The following is a 14483-nucleotide window of genomic DNA, read 5'->3' on the forward strand; positions in this document are numbered from 1 at the left end:
AGGGGTCGAACCCGTGTTCCCTGCATTGGCAGACGGATTCTTAACCGCTGCATCACCAGGGAAGCCCTAAATTTATTTTAAAATGAATGAGGGCAAACAAAAGTATTGGTGAGAATATGAACCTTGTGCACTGTGGGTGGGAGTGTAAAATGATGTAACTGCTATGGAAAGCAGTATGGCAATTTCTCCAAAAATTAAGCATAGAATTACCATATGATCCAGCAATTCCACTTCTGGTTATATACCCAAAAGAAGTGAAAGCAGGGACTCAAACAGATACTTGTATACTTGTGTTCATAACAGCATTTTTCACAATTGCCCAAAGGTGGAAACAACCCAGATGTCCATCCACAAGTGAATGGGTAAACAAAACGTAGTATGTGCATACAATGGAGTATTAGTCATCCTTAAACTGGAAGGAAATTCTGATACATGCTGCAACATGGATGAATCTTAAAGACATGATAAATGAAATAAGCCAGTCACAAAAAGACAAATATTACATGATTCCACTTATATGAGGTACTCAGACAAATTCATAGAGACAGAAAGTAATGGAGTGGTTGTCAGGGGCTGGAAGGAAAGAGAAATGAGGAGTTATCATTTAATTGGTACAGAGTTTCAGTTGTGCAAGATGAATTCCGTAGGTGGATAGTGGTGATGATTGCACAACACTGTGAGTATACTCAACACTACTGAACTGTACACTTAAAATGGTTAAGATGGTAAATTTTATGTTATGTCTGTCATACCACAATAAAAGAAAAAAATGAATGAGGACAGAGAATAACAAGTGTTGACAAGGATATGGAGAAATTTTAACCCTCATATTCTGCTGGTGGAAATGTAAAATGGTGCATCCACTGTGGTAAAAAGTTTGACTGTTCCTCCAAAAGTTATACATGGAGCTACCATATGACCCAGCAGTTCCACTCCTAGGTTTATACTTGAGTATTGAAAACATACATTCACACAAAAACTTGTACACAGGGCTTCCCTGGTGGCGCAGTGGTTGAGAGTCCGCCTGCCGATGCAGGAGACACGGATTCGTGCCCCGGTCCGGGAGGATCCCATATGCCATGGAGCGGCTGGGCCTGTGAGCCATGGCCGCTGAGCCTGCGCGTCCGGCGCCTGTGCTCTGCAACGGGAGAGGCCACAGCAGTGAGAGGCCCGTGTACCGCCAAAAAAAATAAAAAACTTGTACACGGATGTTCCTAGCAGCATTATTCATAACATCCAAAAAGTAGAAATAACCTAAATGTTCATGAACTGATGAATGGATAAGCAAAATGTGGTATATCCATGCAATGGAATAATATTCAGCCATAAAAAGGAATGAAGTACTGATAAATGCTACAACATGGGTGAACCTTGAAAACATTATGTTAAGTGAAAGAAGCCAGACACAAAGGCTGAATATCCTTGATCCTATTTATATGAAATGTCCTGAATAGGCAAATCCATAGACACAGAAAAGTTGATTCATGGTTGTCAGAGGATGAGGGTAAAAGGAAATGGAGAGTGTCTGCTAACTGGTTTTGGGTTTCTTTTTGGAGTAATGAAAATGTTCTGGAATTAGATAGTGGTAATGTTTTCACAACCTTGTGAATATACTAAGAAACACTAATTTGTACAGTTTTAAATGGTGGATTTTATGGTATGTGAATTATACCTCAATTAAAAAATAAGTGACTACTTAAGTATCCATCAACAGATGAATGGTTAAAGAAGATGTGGTATATATGTCCAATGGAATACTACTAAGCCGTACAAAAGAATGAAATTTTGCCATTTAGATGGACTTGGAGGGTATTATGCTAAGTGAAATAAGTCAGGCAGAGAAAGACAAATACTGTATGATATCACTTATACCTGGAATCTAAAAAACACAACAAACTAGTGAGTATAACAATAAAGAAGCAAACACAGTTATAGAGAACAAACTAGTAGTTACCAGTGGAGAGAGAGAAGGGGGAGGGACAATATAGAGGTAGGGGATTGAAAGGTACAAACTATTACATATAACATAAATAAGCTACAAGGATATATTGTACAGCACAGGGTATATAGCCAATATTTTATAATAGCTATAAATGGAGTATAACCTTTAAAAATTGTGCATCACTCCATTGTACACCTGTAACTTTTATAATACTGTACATAAACTATACTTCAAAAAAAACGAGGGCTTCCCTGGTGGCGCAGTGGTTGAGAGTCCGCCTGCCGATGCAGGGAACACGGGTTTGTGCCCCGGTCCGGGAAGATCCCACATGCCGCGGAGCGGCTGGGCCCGTGCGCCATGGCCACTGAGCCTGCGCGTCCAGAGCCTGTGCTCCGCAACGGGAGAGGCCACAACAGTGAGAGGCCCACGTACTGCAAAACAAACAAACAAACAAAACAAAACGAAATGACTACTTAAGATTCCTAAACTTAGTTGTGTAATTTCAGTGAAAGCTTACATTTCATATAACTTTTCCCCACCCTCCACCTATTGCCCCTGCATGACCTAATCTCATCTACTGTTGTACCCCAGTTACTTTACACCCTAGCTACTGAAAAACTTACAGGTCCCAAATGTACTGTGCTGCACCATTCCCATTTTTTTCTTTACTCAGGATACTCTCATCCCCACTTACTCCCACATTTTCTGTTTCTGCCAAATTCACACTCATCCCACACCCCTTCACAAGTGTCTCCACCTCTCTGGAGTCTTCTGTGACCAACCCTAGTAGAGTGAATTACCTTTTCTTTTCAAACAAGTGTAGTTAGTACAACTATATTTTTGTGTGTCACACTGTGTAACAATAATTTGTTTGCATTTCTGTCTCCCCCACTAAATTACCAGCTTCCTCAGAGCAGTAAGTGCTTGTTATTCATCTCTGTACCTCCAGCACCTAACAGAGTTCTTGGCAAGTAGTAGGTGCATGATAGATGAGAATAATAATAATAGATAACCTTTATTTAATATACTTACTATGTGCCACATATTACTAGTATACTTTACATTTAATAATTCATCTTAATCATCACAACAATCCCATCAGTGAGTTGGGTACACAGTGTGATTAAATAGCTTCCCCAAAGCTGCTCAACAAGTACGTAGTAAGGCAAGCAATCTAGCTCCAGAGTCTGGGTTCTTAACCACTATGCTATATAGCATCACATATATTAAAAAATGGTTACACACAAAAATTAATTTTATAATTTCACTCCATTCTAGGCCTAAGCTGCTTTTATCATTTTCTTAAGTAGCATTTATGTTAGGGGAGTTATGTACATTGTTTTATTTGTTTGAGTTGCCATAGATACTAATATAATTTTGAAGTAGTATTCAAATAATTTCCTCTGGTAATGTTTTCCTTTTTAATAAAATGAACACAGTAAGGAATCATGTATATAGCAAAGAGAAGTTTACTGGGGACTATGTGCCCAGTATTTATGCCCACTACTTTTAGAGTTCTTGCTTCTATGGAGAATGATGAAGACTGTGGTTCTGTGTTAGTATTTTAGGCAGATGGAACATCAGTCAAAACCTATAAATGCTGGGACTTCCCTGGTGGTCCAGTGGGTACAACTCTGTGCTCCCAATGCAGGGGGCCCAGGTTCAATCCCTGGTGGGGGAACTAGATCCCGCATGCATGCTGCAACTAAGAGCCCACATGCCGGGGCTTCCCTGGTGGCGCAGTGGTTAAGAATCTGCCTGCCAATGCAGGGAACATGGGTTCGAGCCCTGGTCCGGGAAGATCCCACATGCCGCTGAGCAGCTAAGCCCGTGCGCCACAACTACTGAGCCTGTGCTCTAGAGCCCGTGAACCACAACTACTGAAGCCTGCGCACCTAGAGCTGGTGCTCCGTAACAAGAGAAGCACTGAGATAAGAAGCCTGCACACCGCAACGAAGAGTAACCCCCACTCGCCGCAACTGAGAAAGCCCGCATACAGCACTGAAGACCCAACACAGCCAAAAATAAAATAATAAATAAATAAATAAATTTATAAAAAAAAAAAAGAGGAGTCCGCATGCCATAACTGAGAAATCCACGTGCTGCAACTAAGATCCCGCGTGCCACAACTAAGACCTGGTGCAGCCAAAATAAATAAATAAGTAAGTATGTACGTACATACATACATACATACAAACAAAACCTATAAATGCTGTACCCAGCTTTAAAGTTTTATTGTACTGAGTACATGTGACTTCCTCATAGGCATAATCTAAAATTGTGCAGCAGAGCAAACGGGGTTATGTTTGACCCATTGCTAGAGAGCAATGCCAGCATTTCTTCTGTTTTGTAGCATGACAGATATGATATTAAAAAGTATACGTCAAAACTCAGCCATAATTTATAACTAAAGGTAAATAGGAGACTACATTTTCTTATTTTAGTAATAGTAATTATATTTGTGGCAAAGAAGAATTTTATTTGTTGGTGTCCTAAATCTTTAATAAGAATCAAGGAGCCTGAGGGAGAAATAAGTCTTGTAGCTTTTTTATTAAAACAGAGCAGGTATATTATTCTTCCTTTCCCTCTTAGTTTCCCCAAGTATACTTTATTGGCTTAATTTACTTCCTTGGTTAGATTGAATAGGGCCTGAGTGTTAGTGCTGCCATACTGATTAAATGATTTACTGACAAACTCCATGGAGCTTATCTAGTTGACTGTTTTAATGACACCATTAAACTTCATGTAGTTTATTATAGCACATCTATGCAAAGCTGGAGTTTAACTATTCTCACATTTTCTTGTTGTGCTTAGGGAACCTTCAAGACATTATTTTTACCAACTCATTCTTATATTCTTTCTCTGATGATAAAACATATAAGTGAAAACATTCAGCAGACATTAAGAACCTTCTTTGACAGGCACTCACTTCCCCTGCAAAATTTCCATATTGCCTGTGTTTCTTAATGGCCATTCTTGAACTCTCTTCCATTTTAAAACTGCTCCCTGCAGCTTTCCTGAACATGAAGATTTTCTTTTTCTTTCCACTTCTAGCTTTCCTTTCTCTGTACCTCATGGACACTTGGAGGCTGCAAGGATTTAGCACTGGTCATGCCAGCCTCTTCAGACGCATCTCTGTCTGTAGTTGGGTCTCCATGGTAATGAGAAGCAGAAAGTGCTGAAGTAGCACACTGTGTAAGGACTGGCAGGAGAAAACAGTGCCGTGGCCTGTACAGGAATAGCACTGAATCCCCATGGTGCTGGAGAAGCCAGCAAGAAGCATGCTGTGGCGGAGAGCAGGAGACTCTCAGTTAAGGACGCAGATTTGGCAGATTTATTAGCAGCAGTATTCTAAGATGAACCTAATTTACAGTTAGTGCTCTTTTTCAACTGGAAAAAACATTAAAATTTTTTTCCTTATCTTTTAGGAGGCCGGACGCTCCAGTGCCTGATGGCGAAGGTGAAAAAAATATAGAAGAAAGTTCAGACAGCGAATCTTCTTTTAGTGACTAAGCTTAATGTTGATAACAATTACATATACATGTGTTGGTGCATATTTACATTCTATAAGAAAGAGAACCTGAACTTTAACTCTTAGTCATAAAAGCATCAAATGGCTACATATCCACCACCAAGCTTCCTCTATGTTAAAAAATAAATAAATAAAGCATTTATAATAAGCTGGCAGTATGTCTTGTTACCAAAATAAAGGACGCTGAACTGAAAAGTAGAATAGCCTAAATAAAGTACTCAATATTTGAGGGATGCAGTGAGCATCTAAAATGAAGTCAATGTGAGTTTAGTGATCAAAAATAGACTCAATGCAAAACAAAAAAGTGAATTTAGCTAAATATTCAATTTTTGTGAACATTTTAGCATGAAAAGTATTATGTACATTTGTATCTTAAGAGTTGTTAAAGAAATTTCTGGCAGAAAGTAATACTGGATTGAAATTTTCTGTGACAGCTGGAAGCTTATATATCATATTTATTGTGGATCTGGAACTTATTGGTAGTATTTATTAGCATGTAAAGCTTTTCACAACTTGGCCATTAGTTCATATACTATCAAAGTTAGATATTCTTATTGTATTTATCGTCAAATAGAAATTGAATTGAAAGTAGTTTCAGTGTGGTTCAGAGTGAGCTGATAGCAGAAGTTGACAAAGGGATGTGATGTGGGGCAAAAGAGGTGTTTGCTGCTGTCTACCCCTTGCCTATTCAGAATTGAGTCCAGTGTTAAGTCTACTGCATTGCCAGATCTTCAAAATTATGACCAGCCACAGTCTGTAGAAGACTACACAGGAGGATTAGCGAGACAAGCTGTAGTTCCTTGTGCTACAACTGAACTCAAGACCAAAACTCATATCCATCATCTCTTTCCTGCATCACCCATTTGAGACTTTCCTTGCTCTCTTCCAGAAATTCAGCAGGTCTAGTTTGGTTGAGTGACCCAGACCTTCATCCCTTCAGAGATGGGCCTTGGTTACTTTGCCCCTTTTAGGCTGTGATTATCACATTTGTCTGTTTGCTGTTCACACCAGGCATAGAAGCATCAAGAATCACCCCAATGAATCGCCTGAGTTCCAGACACATCCTCCTTGTTTCATTTTGTAATTGTAATCCTAGCTCTCCATGTTAACCAACATATTAACTCCCTTTTCTTGCCTGTTGTCCCACAGACATGAGCAGCCCAACAGAATCAGTTTGGCAGCAGTAGCTTCAGTTCTGTAGAAATCTTACTGTGCTTCTTGATAGAAATGTTCTAGCTTTTTCCTCTTCCCCTGTCTAGGAAACAGGACCTCCAATTCAGCAGAGCCAAAGGTGGTAGGGGGGATGGGAAGCACAATTCTGCAAGTAGGTTACTGAGAATGGTGGTAGGAAGGGCCAGTCCTATTTCTATCCTCTTGGCTCCTAGACCCATAAATTCTAGCAGTTGGGGACATGGAATTACATACTGGCCTTTGGTATAGTGCATGTATCACTTCCTAGAAAATAGCACCCCAGCTCTGCAGGCTGTATCTCTCAGCTGGTCTCTAAGCAGATGCTGTAATAGTCCATTTCATTGTTGTGTTAGATTGACTGCTTCTGGATAATGCTGCATATGATAGGATCATGGATCCAGTAATTCATGTTGCTCTTCATTTACTACAAAATAGTTCCTCAATCTGAGGTAATATAATTCAAGATACCTTATTTGTAATAAGCATTTTTTTTTGGCATTCTGTAGACTATCAGATAGTAATGATGACTGAGGTACTGATGGAAGGGAAAACAAGCCTGAATTAAGAATGCAGATTAATTACAATAGAAAAGAATTACTTCCTCCTCCAAGGTGGAAGGAAATTAATGTAAACAACTTGCTCCCATGTGGCTAATTTATCTCCTGACGGAGTGTTACGAGTCATTGGTTTCTGCTGCTGACAGATCACGTGTTCAACAGTGACATAACTCCATCAGCCTTAGACAAAGCTCAAGCTCTCGGGTCTTTGCCTAGCCTCTATCTCTGCCACCATGATTACTTCACTTACGGGTTTGTTGTGTAAGCCTGGAGTGGTAAAGGGCAAGGCTGGTATAAATCTACTGAAGAATCATCCTGTCCACCTAATCTTTGCCTCCTCAGGTTAGTGCTCTTTTATTGACATTCCATGATACAAAAATCTACAAACTTTTCCATAATCAAGACTGTGTTTATCCTTAACTCAGGCCACATCTTTCTCCATCACTCTGAATGACCAAGTGTACTGTTTGAAGTTCTATCAGGAAGATTTTTCATTTTTCCCTTACCACTGATCCTTCCAGGCACCTCTGAGAGGAGACAGTGTGGAAGCCAGCCATTTCTGGCTCACACCGAGATAGCAAGCTGGTCTACCCATGAACAAGACCCACATTTTCCTTCCCTGTCATCTGGTATGTTAATATTGCAGAAATAGCCTTACTTCTTCACTTCTCCCTGTCTCCATGCCATTTCCCATAAGATTTTCACTGCCTTCCCACTCTGCGTGGAGTTATTCTGCCTCACCTTTGGACTCTGAACTTAGCCATGTGATTTTCTTTGGGTCAATGGAATGTTAGCAAATTTGATCCAAGCAGAAGCTTGAAAAATACTTGGGTAATTGGTCTTGCCTTCTCTTGTGCCTCTGATATAGAAACATGACTGGGATAGTCTGATGGAGAATGAGAGGTGTGTGGAGCAGAGCTAAGCTGTTCTAGTCACATAGCAGCCAAACCCAAGATGTGAGCGAGCCCAGCCAAGATCAGAAAATCTGCCTAACCAACTCCCAGCTGGCCCTAGATGCCTGAATAATAAATGCTCACTGTTGAGCCGCAAAGGTTTTTTGGTTATTTATTACATAGCATTATTGTAGCAATAGATACTGATAAAACTGACCATAGGGGATTCCCCATGGATCATAGGAGTAGGTTGAAGGAGATGCATTAGTCCATGAGAGGTAAATGATACGGGAATCTAGTCTACTTGTCCATGTAACTTACATGTGCCCTCTGGACTTGCTCAGGCTTGATCTCAAGTGTATCATTTCCATCAAAATAATGGATTGTTACTGTTACTGTCTGGCCCTATGATACGATGAACCTGATAACACCTAGCTCGTGACGGGCAGCTCCAATTAATAACTTGATGTCATATATAAGCAGATTCTCACTTTCTGCCAGGCACAGAGGCATGCCAAGGGTTGCTTTTCAAACAATGATGAGGCAGGCCTTTGTTCCAGAACCTAATATCTGTACTGTTAATCTTCTGTTGGAGCTTGCCAGAGATGCTATACAATGTTCTACCACAGATATTTGTAGCATCAATGGATAATCAGTCATACAGTCTGAGCAGGAGGGCAGCTCACATCACAGCCTGAGCCTGCTGCAGAGTCCTCTCTCTTGCCCTGGGCCCCACTTGAAACTAGCAGCCCTCTAACTCTCCCCATAAATGGGTGAGAGCAGCATTTAGCTTCAAAAGTCAAAGTCCCCAACACTGTACCTTTTTCTTAATGGTAGAGGGTGCAAGTTCAATAACTTGTCCTTCACTTGGAGGCATGTCCCAGCATCCTCCAGACCATTGGACCCCTAAAATCCACAGGGGTCCAAATCTTCCATCCTCCCACTTTAACTGAGGGACAGTGATGACATTTTAGATCACTCGATATCAAGTCTATTCAGTGCACTCTTATCCAACTACCTTTGAAAGGATTGCATTGTACAGTTACTTTAATAAGTGGCTTATGGTACTTTAGAGAAAGAGTGGGCAGATATTTATTCTATATGCTTGTAGTGGCATAAGTAGCATTTTTCAAAGGGCATTGGTCCCCTTTTCAATTGATGAACATGAAATGATAGTTACAGGATAACACTTCTGCATTATAGCAGTTGACATCAACTTTTTGCTCTCTGGTTCTTCCTTTTTTGGATAAAACTGCACCCTAGTCTACTGCCTTCTACCTTGAACATGAGCTACACTGTGCTCCCTGAACACCAAGGAACCTTGGTTGCCACTTAAGCCTTGCTGCTACTTTGCCAATGATGGTTGGAATACCACTACCTGCCTCGTGCCATTATAGAATTCTATCATCTCAATTAATATAAGAGAGCCCAATTCTGTGGCATCATTTCCTACTGTGAATCCTGGTCTAGATACCACTAATTTTCTCAAATATATTGTTGCCATTCTCATTAGTACAATCTTTACTGCCTTAGTAAAGAGAGTGTTCTCCGGGATCTTCCTGGGAAAATAATAGGTTGGTTCTCTTGACGCATGACATAAATCCATTCTAACATTCCCACCTCTCTGAGCCACTGACCTCTTCTTCATTACTTTGACAAGGCAATTCCAGCGTCTCCATCTCATTTAGTGTAGGCCATGAAGATTCAAGAAGCCATCCCAACAGCCTATTAACACCAAGTGTCCTTGCCAGGATGTTAAATCTTGAGTCATAAGAGAGTGCTCCCATGTCAATAAACTCTCCTCTATCCAGTCTAATATTCTGCCACTCTGGTCCAGCACATTCAAGATCTATTCCCACACATATTCTTTAAATTCCTGCCAGTAATGATTAGCCAGTTCCTAAAATTCTTTCAGTAAAGCTATCTCTTCCCAGATCAAGAACTATATTTTCTCTCTCAGCTAAACTTGGCATTAGTTATTCTTCTCATGGCAATGGGAGGAAACAAGTTCAATCTTGAGGTAGTAAGAGTCATCTTACAAAACATCTACTTTAGGTGAACACTGTGTATGGTCTCCAGGTAAGGGGAGGCTGCTTTCCTTTAGAGAGGGAGAAAGCTGCTTTGGCTGGTGTGGAAGGTTCAGAGAAAACCAGGAATTCAAGCTCCTCAAGCATATCCACCCAAATTTTCTCATCGCAAGTCTCCGTCTCTCTCCTCTGATACCAGGGCTGTGACACTAGCAAAGGAGACTTGTGGAGGTTGCACATTTTATCTCCTTTGCAGCTCTGCCACCCTTACAGTTGCACTCTGAGCCTGATTTTCACTACAGAAGTCCTACGGCTAAGGAGATAATGGTCTCTTTAAATACTGCCAAGGTGACCTTTTGGCTTTCAGTGTGCCCTAAGATGATAGTTGGCTGATCTGAGTTTGTTACTTACTTCCTTTTTTCAAGGCTTCCAAGGCAGATAACAGATGCTAACCAATTCCACAATCCTTTGCCCCCCAAACCATTCTAGTGACAGAACTACTGGATAACCCATTTCTTCTTGTCCCATTCCATCACAGGTGAGATTCCTAGGCATTGTAATGCAGACCAGGGATTACCACCATCCTGCTTATCCTAGCAATAAGGTAAGTGATCCCATTGCAGAATCCCATCCTAATGATCTGCTTTCAAGGATCACTGTCATACCAAAGTCATATGTTATATTCCTCCTAAAACAGACCTTGAGACAAACATTTGGGTGCAAGTAGATGATTTGTGAACTAATCCCAGGAAGCAGGAGTAAAAGAGCAGGAAGAATGAGAGAGGGAAGAAAATGTAACACGAGGATATTATCAAGATTGCCATTGTGAATGCTTGGGAGTTGATTCCAGGACCAGCACCTCTTTAGAAATGAGCAGGTGCTTCTCAGAACCGTCCACCAGAAGGACTAGAGGCTAGATCACATGTCCACTATCCCTGGACCCACTGGTTGAGGACATTTCTCGTCTACACTTAGGGGATACATTTGCATTTAGGCCTCGGGGCCTCTCATGGCCTAGAAAAGGACACTTTGTCAGTAAGTGGAGAGATGGGGCACTCATACGAGGTGAGTTATTGTCACTAAAAGGTGCAGCTCTATTTACAATAGCCTGGAGATGGAAACAACCTAAGTGCCTATCATCGGATGAATGGATAAAGAAGATGTGGCACATATATACAATGGAATATTACTCAGCCATAAAAAGAAACGAAATTGAGCTATTTGTAATGAGGTGGATAGACCTAGAGTCTGTCATACAGAGTGAAGTAAGTCAGAAAGAAAAAGACAAATACCGTATGCTAACACATATATATGGAATTTAAGAAAACAAAATGTCATGAAGAACCTAGGGGTAAGGCAGGAATAAAGATGCAGACCTCCTAGAGAACGGACTTGAGGTTATGGGGAGGGGGAAGGGTGAGCTGTGACAGGGCGAGAGAGAGTCATGGACATATACACACTAACAAACGTAGTAAGGTAGATAGCTAGTGGGAAGCAGCCGCATGGCACAGGGATATTGGCTTGGTGCTTTGTGACAGCCTGGAGGGGTGGGATAGGGAGGGTGGGAGGGAGGGAGACGCAAGAGGGAAGAGATATGGGAACATATGTATATGTGTAACTGATTCACTTTGTTATAAAGCAGAAACTAACACACCATTGTAAAGCAATTATACCCCAATAAAGATGTTAAAAAAAAAAAAAAGAAATAAAAAGGTGAGTCTGAGATTGAGGTGAACTGTCGACTACAGCTGTGGCTGAAATCCAAGATGGTTCTAGGAAAGAGTTGCAGGGCACCACTAGAAGCATCAGCTACAGGTTCCAAAACACCAAACTTACCTGAACTTACCTTTATTTAAAATGTATAATTTTCTTCTTGGATATAAAGACAAAGTGGATGGTAAGCCAGACTCAAGATTTCCAGAACATTTTCATCAAAATTTTTAGTTTTAAAAGTCTTCCAAGAATGAGCAAAGGATAAACAATGGCTAAATCTATATCTTTATAGTATGTTGTAATTATAATATGATTTTTAAAGGTTTCCTTTTAAACATACCCCACAGAGTTCCTCTGTGAAACTTTTATATCTGAACTAGCGCATGGCTCCCATTAAAGAATAAATTGTGTCCGTGTGCTGGTGAAGAGTGCCCAGACAACGTAACGTTCAGTAAAACTGCTTTGTTTCTGATCAAGTTCTTCCCCAAAACAAGCTTGATTTCCAGAATTCGTGAAGAGCTTAAATTCCATAATTTAATGCTGTGCTTTAAACAGCTGCTGCAATGATGCCAAGGTGTCTTTTCAAAAACATTCAATTTTACCTTTCTTGTTAGTAAGATTAATAAACAGTAGGAATGATACTAAAGCAAGTGTCACTCTGACTTTGATTTCGGATAGATAGCTTTAAATAAAACATTTATCTTCCTTTGGAGCATGGAGTGTAAAGATTTTATCTGTGACTCCATTTCTTCGCTTCCCCAAACAGTATTATTTTCAATTGGCAGCTTACAAGTAAATAAATTTGGAAAAAACTCATTTTACAATATCTACAAATTATTTACTAGGCATCTGGGTATACTTATGTTTAAATTAATATAATTAGATTAAAGCACCTTAAAAGTAAATATTTTGTTTCACAGTTAACATCGCAAACTGTTTTTTCACAGTAAGTCCTAAGTATTGGAATAATAGCATTCTAGAAGAAATCTTAGCAAAATGTCTAGTCTGATTGCCTCATTTTTACCAGTGAATGAATTGAAGCCCAGAGGAGTCGAATGATTCCCTCAAATGTAAGAAAGAAAAGAGGTTTATTCATATAAACAAAAGTGCTTAATCTATCAGTAATATTCTTATCTTAAATATTAATACTATTAGTTATTCATACAAAAGCAAATTACTTAAAATTTCAGTAATCTTATTAAAATTTCACATTGTAATCTTCAAAATAGAGTTGTGAAACAAATTTTATACTTAAGGATATTCTAACATCAGTATTTCAGTTTTTTCACTTATATTAAAATATGTGACCCTGTGGCAATCAAATAAAGCTACTTGTACATTTTCTTAGGGTCATCTTAACCATACTGGTTTATACATTGCTATACTGTCATTCTAGTTTTCCAAATCAAACCTTAGAAAATTCTAAGAACCTGGCAGTATAGTTTTCTTTTTTTTCATAAATTTATTTATTTTTGGCTGCATTAGGTCTTCATTGCTGTGTGCGGGCTTTCTCTAGTTGCGGTGAGCAGGGGCTACTCTTTGTTGCGGTGCACGGGCTTCTCATTGCGGAGCACGGGCTCTAGGTGCACGGGCTTCAGTAATTGTGGCTTGTGGGCTCAGTAGTTGTGGCTCGCAGGCTCTAAAGCATAGGCTCAGTAGTTGTGGCGCATGGGCTTAGTGGCTCCGGGGCATGTGGGATCTTCCCAGACCAGGGATCGAACCCGTGACCCCTGCATTGGCAGGCAGACTCTCAACCACTGTGCCACCAGGGAAGTCCTGGCAGCATAGTTTTTAAATGGCCTATGTAAACACACAGTACCTAGATAGCAAAATTTTTAAAACCCCAAGGGTAAAATCTATAACAAAATTCCATGAAAGATACAAACTATCAAAAATCACTCCAAAAGAAATAAATAATTTGAACAGCCTTATATTTACAGAAGAAATTGAACTTACAGTTAAAAACATTCCCATAAAGAAAACTGGACACCCACATGGATTCATTGGTGAATCCTACCAAACATTTAAGGAAGAAATAATGCCAGTTCTACACAAACTCTTCCAGAACACTGAAAAGGGAAAACTACCTCTATGAGACCAACATTAATAGGATACCAAAAGCAGACAGACATGACAATAAAAGAAAATTATAGACTAATATCCTTCATGAAAACAGAGGTAAATATTCTTTAAAATGTTTTAACAAATTGAATCTGACATCATAGAAGATGTACAGATGTCCAATAAAAATATGAAAATTGCTCATCATCATGTATCATTAGGGAATTGCAAATTAAAACAACAATGTGATTATACCACATACCTATTAGAATGACTAAAATCCAAAATACTGATAATACTAAATTCCGGGAAGGATGCAGATTAACAGTAACCCTCATTAATTGCTGATGAGAATGCAATATAGTACAACCCCTTTGAAAAACAGCTTGGCATTTTCTTACAAAGCTAAACGTAGTTTTATCATACAGCAAGCATGCTCCTAGATATTTACCCATGAATGTTTATAGCAGCTTTATTCATAATTCCCCAAACTGGAAGTAACCAAGGTTTCTTTCAATAGGTAAATGAATAAACAAACTCTAATATATTTATACAATGGAATATTGT

The 14483-nt window shown here is 39.6% G+C and overlaps 1 protein-coding gene and 1 long non-coding RNA gene across 2 annotated transcripts in view; both read left to right on the forward strand.

Annotated features, from left to right (window-relative positions):
- The window catches only part of WASHC3 (WASH complex subunit 3), a 53525-nt gene extending 47903 nt beyond the window's left edge, over positions 1–5622 (forward strand). The window contains exon 7 of the mRNA XM_060165447.1: positions 5371–5622. Coding sequence (XP_060021430.1) covers positions 5371–5455 — 85 coding nt within the window. The 3' untranslated portion in view covers positions 5456–5622. The remainder of the gene's footprint in view (positions 1–5370) is intronic.
- A 1456-nt stretch (positions 5623–7078) lies between these two features.
- The window catches only part of LOC132528609 (uncharacterized), a 117284-nt gene continuing 109879 nt past the window's right edge, over positions 7079–14483 (forward strand). Inside the window, exons 1-2 of the long non-coding RNA XR_009543248.1 lie at positions 7079–7851; positions 10681–10746. This is a non-coding gene — a long non-coding RNA (uncharacterized LOC132528609). The remainder of the gene's footprint in view (positions 7852–10680; positions 10747–14483) is intronic.

This window comes from Lagenorhynchus albirostris, chromosome 11 (assembly GCF_949774975.1).
Source record: "Lagenorhynchus albirostris chromosome 11, mLagAlb1.1, whole genome shotgun sequence".
Lineage (NCBI taxonomy): Eukaryota > Metazoa > Chordata > Mammalia > Artiodactyla > Delphinidae > Lagenorhynchus > Lagenorhynchus albirostris.